A 9,120-nucleotide genomic window follows, 5' to 3' on the forward strand; every position below is an offset into this window, starting at 1 on the left:
GTTCATTCAAAGAAAGTCACCCTGACCATTACCAGAACCTGCAATGCAAATGTGCTATTGTTAGGGGCTCTTAGATTGTTAGGGGCTCTTAGAAACTGTCTTGAGAATTACCAGGTATTCCTTGTGACACTTGTGACTTTGCACTTCCTTGGGACTCTTAACTGGTATTTTGGTATTTTTTTTTCCAACAACGCCCTCCCCACTTCCCTGAGTTGTGGTTTCTCCCTTTAAATATCCCCTTATCCAGCTACTTGGGGTGCCATGGTCCTCTACCCCTGCATGGTTTATGACCGTGGGCCCGAGAGCGCTCTTGAATAAAAATCCTCTTGCAGTTTGCAGCAAGACTGTTTCTTGTTGGTGATTTTGGGGTGTTGCCTCTCCTGAGTCAGAACGTGGGAGAGTCCTCATGTTGTGGGTCTTTCAATTCAATCTGTTGTTTCTGTGCTTCTTCTGAATTGCTCTGTTTGGCCTCAAACTATCTCTGTCAATCTGTTTCTAATCTTCTAACTTCTCATTCTCCAGCTCATTCTATTCTCTCTGTCTCTGTCTCCTTCTGCAACCTGACTCTGTACAAATGTCCCAGTAAAACTGCCTCCTCCTCCCTATGTGGTGCTCCACTCTCCCTCTCAACTCTGCTGAACTGTCTCCATAAACTCTACTGTCTTCCTGTTCTGTACTCTCTTCTTCTGTAGTATCTGACTCTCTCTTAAGTAGCTTCCCTTTCCTCTCTCTTCTCATGGGAGTTGGGCGTATCCTATTCTATCAAATCTCTCTGATTTGTCACTTTGTCTGCCATTCATTTACATATCATTTTCAAACAGGGGTGTTTCCTTCTACAAATTACCTTTACCTTAATTGTTTGGGATTAAAGGTGAGTACTAAGGGCATGTCTGTGTTTCAGCCAGAGGGATTAAAGTGTGTTCTAAGGGCTTTGTCACACCCTAACTAGAAATGGGTTCAAATATCCTGTAACACTTAAACTAGATTTGACAATGATAGCATCTCCATTTTCATTCTTAGGGAAGGCACTAGAACATCTGGAGAGGTCGCTCACAATGGCACTTTGGGGTTGAACCCAGGACTCTGCCACTTCCTGGAAATGTTTTCTGTGTTTATCCCTTACTTGAGAGAATCACCACAAACCTACAGACATATAGAGCAAGGTGTTGGGAAGCCAAAACAAGTCCAAGAGCCTCTCTGACCCAGAACAGCAAATGCTGAGCAGAAAACGAACGGCCAAGATCCAGACAGAGCACTGACTTCATGCACCAAGGGGCTACAGGAGGGAAGCAGAGGTCACGACACAAGGACATGAGGAGTAGTACACAGAAAATTGAGATGCTCAGCTCGTGAGGCTGCAGAACAGGACCCAGGTCCTGCCAGTATCTCCCAGGCATCTCCTACTTTATCCTGTGAGCCAGGATACTGCAAAATCCTGGGCGGGAAGCAATGGCCACTGCCCTCCGTGGTGGGAGAGTCGAGCAGTTGCAGAGGTAACAGTCTAGTTCACTTGTCCTAGCCATCCCCAGTGTGGTCCCAGGTGTGGTCCCCTCTTCCCTAACCCTGCCTTCCAGTGCTCCACACTGCTCAGCTACTTCAAAGCACGAGACACACATAATCTTTTCAACTTTTATTTGAAATGAAAGGAATCCAAAGAAAACCATGGTTTTGAGACAAATAAAAATTGTTGTTGTTGTTTATCTTAGCAAGATTCTATCCCACCAGCAAAACCACCTCCTAAACAGCATTAGAATGTGGAGTGCGGGTGGAGGTTCTCCCACCTGACACCATGGAGAAAGGTGATTGTGAAATGGATTCTTTCGATCTTCCATGATGGCCAGGCCCATGGACATCATGAGGAAGGGGCCAAGCTCATCCTAGGTGTTTACAACCTCTGCAGTTCTGTGGATTCTCACAATAGGCCAAGATGAAGCCCCAAGTAGCTGTCTAACTTCACAGGATATTGCCAGCCCCTTTGTATCACTCCTCCTTGGCAGAACTTTACTGGCTCTTTCCTCTGAACTTTACTGGTTGTGAGTAGTATGGAAGCTGAATTGTTTTAATGAGTCTCAAGAGCCACATGCCCTGCGTCGTTATCTCCCTCCACCCGCCACAAGTCTGCACACATGTGCAGATTCACAGGGCTTGGGCAGGCTTTACAGAGATCCAGTACAATATGGCATCTATCAGGAAGGTAGGCATGTAGCTCAAGGGTAGATAGAAGAGCTTGGCATCCCAGCCTGCTGAGTATCGCGTGCGAGGGTGACAGGCAGTCAGAGCGTGCTCCATGCAGTCAGTCACCACAGACAGGTCATCTGAGCATGTGTTCGCCAATGACTTTATTGATTTGATATCTGTGTAGAATGAGAAATTATTCCAGTAGACTCCACATCCCGCCACGACCAGCCAAAGAGGGCTTCTCCAGATCCATGTCTCACACACTCAGAAGCCATGCCTGAGTCTAGCCTGTCCCAGTTCCTCAGAGAGGGCCACAACCCAAACCAAGAGCTTCAAGAAATAGCTGTGCTCACTCAACAGCCTGGGTCAGAGAACCTGGCAGAATAGCTGGAGGTTCTCTCCTAACAGTGGGAACAAACCCCACGCTCATGGAAAGTGGTGGTCTGATATTTCCATCCCTGTCTTTACTTTCATCATTAAGATAATGACAAGTTCAGATAAAACAGAGTTCTAGTGGGGCAGTGACACCTTTAATCCCAGCACTTGGGAGGCAGAAGCAGGAAGATTTCTGAGTTAGAGACCAGCATGGTCTACAGAGTTAGTTCGAGGACAGAGAAACCTTGTCTCAAAAAAAACAAAAGAAAACAACAACAATAAAACCAGAGTTCTAGAAGATATATATATATATATATATATATATATATATATATATATATATATATTTTTTATATATACACTGTAGCTTTCTTCAGACACACCAGAAGAGAGCATCAGATCCCATTCCAGATGGTTGTGAGCCACCATGTGGTTGCTGGGAATTGAACTCAGGACCTCTGGAAGAGCATTCAGTGCTCTTAACCACTGAGCCATCTCTCCAGTCCCCAGAACCTCTTTATGTGACCAGAATTCCATAGGCTCCCAAGAAAAGGGGAGTCATGAAGAGAAACAGCCTGGGAGCAGACTTTGTACCAGAAAAGCACAGGAGGCTCAGGGTGTAGGATAGGGCCTTCCTTTGGGTCCCACAAGTTACTTACAGGAGTCCAGAAAATTCTTGTCATAGACCTCCTTGACCTCCAAGGATGTCTGGTCCCACAGCTTCTCTATGCTGTGTGATAGCCTCTCGTAGTTGGCGACATTAGTCCTGAACCCACCAGGCTCTATGATAGCCACCTTCACCCCAAAATAGGAGATCTCCCTCCTGTAAGACAGTAATTGAAGGTCAAAGACATCAGAGGTCTTTTGAGGAAAACAATACAATCGACAACACAAGATGCGGCTGGAGAGAAAAGTTCAGAAGGTTTTGGGGGTGGGGGGGTCTGGGATGTGCAGCCGATGGGGATGTCACCTGTGGCAAGGGTGTCATCTCTGTGCTTTTGAATGTCACTCCAATGTCATGCAGACGCAGCACACTAGTCTAAATCTAGATATTTTGTTCTGTGGCACAGGTAGGCCGTCCGTATATTGTACACGCCAGCTCACTAGACTTGCCTATGTCAGTTCCCCCTCACTCCTGGGCCCCACCTTCACCGACTACTGCCTAAAGAAATCTCAGGCCAGTTCCTTTTTGGCTCCCCCAGATGTCTTCAGGGGCTACTCTGTGTAAGCAGTCATGGTACCCCACATTTAGAGACCATTTTGTCTTTGTGTTGTTGTTGTTGTTGTTGTTTGAAACAGGGTTTCTCTGTATAGCCCTGGAACTCGCTTTGTAGACCAGGCTGGCCTCGAACTCAGAAATCCGCGTACCTCTGCCTCCCAAGTGCTGGGGAGACCATTTTGTCTTGCAGCTAGCAAGAAATCTAACTCAGTTTGCTACAGTGGTATACTGCAGAGGTATACTGTATACTGTATAATGATGTATAATATATAAGGTCTAAGGTAAAGTCTACAGATTGGGCTGTCATCAATATGGTATATAAACCTATCTAGAAAAAAAAAAAAAAAACCTGTCTAGAACCCTCAGACTCTCCAAAAGTCACCCTGTGACAATCTGCCAAGCCCCATGACTGGCAGGGCTGACCTGTCCTTTGCTCTAGAACTAAAGGTACTAAAGGCACTCTGCAAACAGTCACACTGGGCCCAGGCTGTTAATGTTTTATTACCCAGGATGCCCTATTCACATGTTTAATCCTTACCTCAGAGCCCTGCTGCAAAACCCTCCAGAAATCTCACAAACAACATGGTCACTACTGCTAATAATCTCTCAGTCTTGGCCACACTCTCCTCTCTTTCAATCAGTTGTTGGGATTTTTGTTGCTGCTGCTGTTGGGCTTTTTGTTTGTTTATTAAGGTAAAAAAAAAAATCTCTTTGTCATGCGAGAGTGTGGGACTTGTGGGCTCTAAACAAGAGCTTTATACACACCAGGCGGTGGGCTGAGTGTGATGCTCACACCCCCAGGGCATCCCCAACCTGAGCATCAAAGACCATGAGGAACTATGGCTCTTGGCCAAGTACAGTGGGTTCCTCAGGTGCTTCCATGGGGCAGGGCTCCAGAGCAGGACAAGTCTAAGTGAACTCAGGCCTCAGCTACCTGACAGGCACAGAGTGTGGTTTCCCAGGGAGTGACCACCTTACTCCAAAAAGGAGAAGGTAAAGAGAGCCTTCCAAACCAAAAAGAAAAGACTGTTCATGAGGGGTTCTCAAAGGTTGCGATTAAAATAAAACACTTCGCTGAAGGGTTCCCGCAGGACCTCAAAACCTTCTAATACCTGAGGGAGTCGGAGAAGGCCTCTACACCATACTTGGAGATGCTGTAACCACCACCACACAAAGACACTCGGCCCATGGAGCTGGAGATGTTGACCACACGGCCCCTCGCCTTCCTCACTAAGGGCAGCATGCTCAGAGTCACCTCGATCATGCCCAACAGGTTCACATCCAGTATATTTGCAAAGTCCTGTTTTTTCAGCCACTCATTGATAGCAAAGACACAGATGCCAGCATTGTTGACCAGGCCCCAGAGTCCTGGAAAGAGCGGAAAGAAGAAAGAATCACAGGTCTATTTTCACTAAAATCCACATTCCACCGGGTAAGATGAGACCATTCAGACAGGCATTGGATGGAGAGTGGGGGATAAAAAACAGCATATTGTCAGCAGGGTTGGTGTGTCCCATCCCGGAAGAAATGGCTCACAGCACATCAAAAGAAGCTTTCACTTCTTTTGATCCTTGGCAGGTCAGCTCACCCACCTCATGTCTGCTAATAACAAGAATGTAGGTCCAAGACATCTTACAGATTAACAATACCCTTGCAGATGAGGGAGCAGAGGAAAAGACAAAGGAAAACAAGGGGAGGAGGATAAAAGGCGAAAGGCAAAGCTAATATTCTAATGGCATTTGAGACACATGAACTAAAGGTCCTGGTTGGATATGGTTTTGGAAAGCCGTGCTGCTTTTGTACTTTGAAGAAAGTTGGCCTTGGCAGGCTCAGAATCAACACTGAAAGGTTTATCAGGCTTGACGTACTATGTTCTAAAAAGAAGACAAGAAGTTGGAAGCAGGGTGTGAAAGAAGTGTGATGAAGGAAGGTGACAGGAGAAGGTGGGGCTGGGGAAAGGGGGTGGAGAGAAGGCGGGGCTGGGAGAAGGCGGGGCTGGGAGAAGGCGGGGCTGGGAGAAGGCGGGGCTGGGAGAAGGCGGGGCTGGGAGAAGGCGGGGCTGNGCTGGGAGAAGGCGGGGCTGGGAGAAGGCGGGGCTGGGAGAAGGCGGGGCTGGGAGAAGGCGGGGCTGGGAGAAGGCGGGGCTGGGAGAAGGCGGTGGGGTTGGGGGCAGGTGGGGTTGTGTGGTTGTAACACAGATACATTGTACTTGTGTATGAAAGTAACAAAAATTAAATTAAAAGTTTTAAAAATATATTGAGAAACTTTCCTGAGATGCTTGCAAAACACAAGGACAGCACAACGGGGGGGGGGGGGGTGTGACGGGTGAGACACTTTTACAAAGTGTCATAATAGCGAAAGAAAAGAAGGAAGAATGGGCAGAGGATGCCAGGACGCAGCCCCAAGATACATTTAAATTCTTGAAAGTTTGATAAGTATCATTTTTGCTGAGTAGGTTTGCTGTGTATTATTATTTGAAGAAATGTTCTTGAGATAGTAAAATTGATTCTTTTAAGTGAAAAGAATTCATGTATTTTAACCCTGTATAGAATCAAAGTGTTTACAGGTTTTATGTCAGGATAGTGAGAATATAGGTTAATTTTGTTTTAAATTTACATTCCCCAGTATTTTGAGCAATAATCATATTTTCAATTTATTCTTTAGATTTCTTTTAAACCAAGGTTCTTCTTTTGCCCCATAATAACTAATGAAGGAATAGCAACCCCCTTCCTAGTATTTAGTCCCCCTAGTCAGTCCTTAAGCTGCTCTGGCCTGCTCTGTACACAGAACAATCATGTCTCCCTTCACAGAGGACACAGCTGAAAGGTAAGAGCAGGTATGCTGTTGACTCAAGTGATCCACCCCAGCATGGCTCCAGATGTCCTGCACACACAGCCCAGGGCCAAGTCCCATCCTCTGCTCTAAAAGGTACCCTGCTCTAACGTGGCACGTGGCATCCAGCAATCTAGATTTTCTGCATAGAAAAGATGACAGAGCAGAGACAGGAAGGTGAAGGGGGTAAGTTCTCACCAGGGCACCTTCTTACCAAGACCAGAGCACTTGGGAGACAGAAGGTAGGGGCTGGAGAGGGAAGAGAGAGTACTCAGGTGATGTGCTGGGTTACTTCAGGGCCCCCAAACCCCATTAGGGATCTGGCCAGGGAGTATAAAGGGGGGCCCCCTTCAAACAGGGAGACAAACCAGCAGCACAGACAGGAATCTCAGTGGTACCTCTGTTCCCAACACGCTCCTTCACCCACTGAGTGGCTGCCACAATACTCTCTGTCTTGGTGACATCCAGGATCACTGTCTCCAGCCTGTCAGATGTCTTGTTCCTCAGCTCCTCGGCTCCCTTCTCCGTCAGACATGCAGCCATCACCCTCATGCCTCTCCTGTCCAGCTGTCTGGCCAGCAGGTTCCCAAAGCCAGAGTCACAGCCCGTGATGAAGACATACTTGTCTTGGAGATGGCTCACCACCTGCCTCTCCCTGAAGAAGCGCAGGAGTGTCCACAGGCCCACCAGTGATACTAGGTAGAGCCACATGGTTTGTAGAAGACAAGCAGAGAGAGAGAGAGAGAGAGAGAGAGAGAGAGAGAGAGAGAGAGAGAGAGAGATACTCTGTGTCAAATGAGCCTGGCCTCTGCTTACACAGGAAGGTGTAGGCACTGAGAATGGCAGGCTTCTATCATGTTCCTCTTTGACCAGTATGGGTTTCTGACTTCTCAATGCCCTTTGGCTCTCCCTATCTTGCTGCCAAAGAAAACACCTCTGACCGTTCAATAACACAGATCTGTTCTCTTAAGCTCTTTGACCCTGGACTCAGCGGGGAATACATGTTTGGTTCATTATACAGGCCCCATGGTCCAGTCCCAGGTTCATCTTGTGTCTCTGCATCTTGCACTTTGGAACCACAAACCAGGACATTGTGAGCATAGTTTGAAGCTATTGCCAACCTGCACTTGGGCTGAGGACACATTACAGGAGAGGACAGGGAGAGCTGGTACCCTCCTAATATATAGTAGCTGCCCAGGAAGAGGGAAGGGCCGGCCCCAAACATGAAACACAAACTGGGATCCCAGATACACTGTGACCCCCAGAGTTGATGTGGAGAGGAAATGACTTTACCCTAAACAGGCCTTTCTTGTTAGTTGTGACTCTTGTTTGTTCTTGTCAACCGACACAAGTGAGGATCAAATGGGAAGAACCTCACCTGAGAAAATGCTTGCATTGGATTACCCGTAGGCATGTCATCCATGGGGCCATTTTCTTGGTTGCTAATAGACAGAGGAAGGTCCAATCCTCTATGTGGGAACAACATTCCCAGGTCACCCCTGGGCAGGTGATCCTGGGCCATGTAAAAAGTAGGCTGAAGCTGACTGAAACAGATGCAAAGCTTGGGGACTTTTTTTTTCTCTAAGATTTATTTATTTTATGTATATGTGTACACTGCCTCCAGACATACCAGAAGAGGGCATCAAATCTCACTACAGATGGTTGTGAGCTACCATGCGGTTGCTGGAAATTGAACTCAGGACCTTTGGAAGAGCAGACAGTGCTCTTAACCTCTGAGCCATCTCTCCAGCCCAAGCTTGGGGAGGCTTATGAAAGAGCTGGGAGAAGGATCAATGGCCCCAGAGGGGTTAAGAACTCCACAGGAAAACCAGCAGAGTCAATTAACCTGGACCCTTGTGGGGGCTCTCAGAGACTGAAACACCATCCAAAGAGCATCTGCAGGCTAGACATAGGCCCTCTGCATATATGATGGTCACCACTTTCTAACTCAGTTTGCATGAATCAAAGTAGTCTTGTTGCTCTCAAGTCCTGAAGGGACTTTATGTGCCAAGGTGGGGAGATGCCCAAGGTGGGCCTCCACCCTCTCAGAGGAGAAGGGGATGGGAGGATGGGGAGAGAGACTGTGTAAGAGGTGGACTAGAAGTGGGGCAGCAATTGAGATGTAAAGTTAATTATTAATTAATTAATGGAAGAAAAAGGGTGGGTTGTAGTAAAATTTTTATTTAATAAGTCCTGGTGTGGGGTTGCTTCCCACCTCAATTGTTTATGTTCCCGAATGAAAGACACACAGAGACTTTATATTTTAATATGCCGTATGCAGCACAATAACTGGGCATCTACCTAACCTCCATGCTGCTAGAATCTACCTCCCGCTGATAATTTCAAGTTACTACTTCCTAATTTCTATGTTCCATCTTGGCTGCTCTAGACCCAGTTGAGCAGCCTTCTGGGTCGTGTTCTCTGCACCCATTACGTGGCAGCTCTGCTCCTCTCTCCTATCTTCAGCATGATCTCTCTCTCTCTCTCTCTCTCTCTCTCTCTCTCTCTCTCTCTCT

The 9,120-nt window shown here is 47.1% G+C and overlaps 2 protein-coding genes across 2 annotated transcripts in view; one reads left to right on the top strand and one right to left on the bottom strand.

The window, feature by feature from the left end:
* Positions 1–1,615: 1,615 nt before the first annotated feature.
* On the bottom strand, positions 1,616–7,515 carry LOC110302969 (retinol dehydrogenase 7). The gene is made up of 4 exons (XM_021173830.2): positions 7,003–7,515; positions 4,885–5,140; positions 3,213–3,376; positions 1,616–2,354 (listed from the first exon to the last, which is right to left on the bottom strand). Exons 1-4 carry the CDS (start codon positions 7,313–7,315, stop codon positions 2,137–2,139), a joined length of 951 nt encoding a protein of 316 aa, XP_021029489.1. The 5' UTR covers positions 7,316–7,515; the 3' UTR covers positions 1,616–2,136.
* Positions 6,738–9,120, top strand: part of Sdr9c7 (short chain dehydrogenase/reductase family 9C member 7) — a 20,924-nt gene continuing 18,541 nt past the window's right edge. Inside the window, exon 1 of the mRNA XM_021173831.2 lies at positions 6,738–6,790. The gene's annotated coding sequence lies outside the window, so the exon portion shown is untranslated. The remainder of the gene's footprint in view (positions 6,791–9,120) is intronic.

The sequence above is a fragment of the Mus caroli genome, chromosome 10 (genome assembly GCF_900094665.2).
Source record: "Mus caroli chromosome 10, CAROLI_EIJ_v1.1, whole genome shotgun sequence".
In the NCBI taxonomy this organism is placed as follows: Eukaryota; Metazoa; Chordata; class Mammalia; order Rodentia; family Muridae; genus Mus; species Mus caroli.

Bases quoted from the DNA above. Each gene is read 5' to 3' on its own strand.
- LOC110302969 (XM_021173830.2), bottom strand. From the start codon at position 7,315: ATGTGGCTCTACCTAGTATCACTGGTGGGCCTGTGGACACTCCTGCGC. The intron at 3,377-4,884 runs GTATTAGAAGGT...ACTGTCTTACAG, and splicing joins GCCTTCTCCGACTCCCTCAG to GAGGGAGATCTCCTATTTTG. The intron at 2,355-3,212 runs GTAAGTAACTTG...CATTCTACACAG, and splicing joins CAAGAATTTTCTGGACTCCT to ATATCAAATCAATAAAGTCA.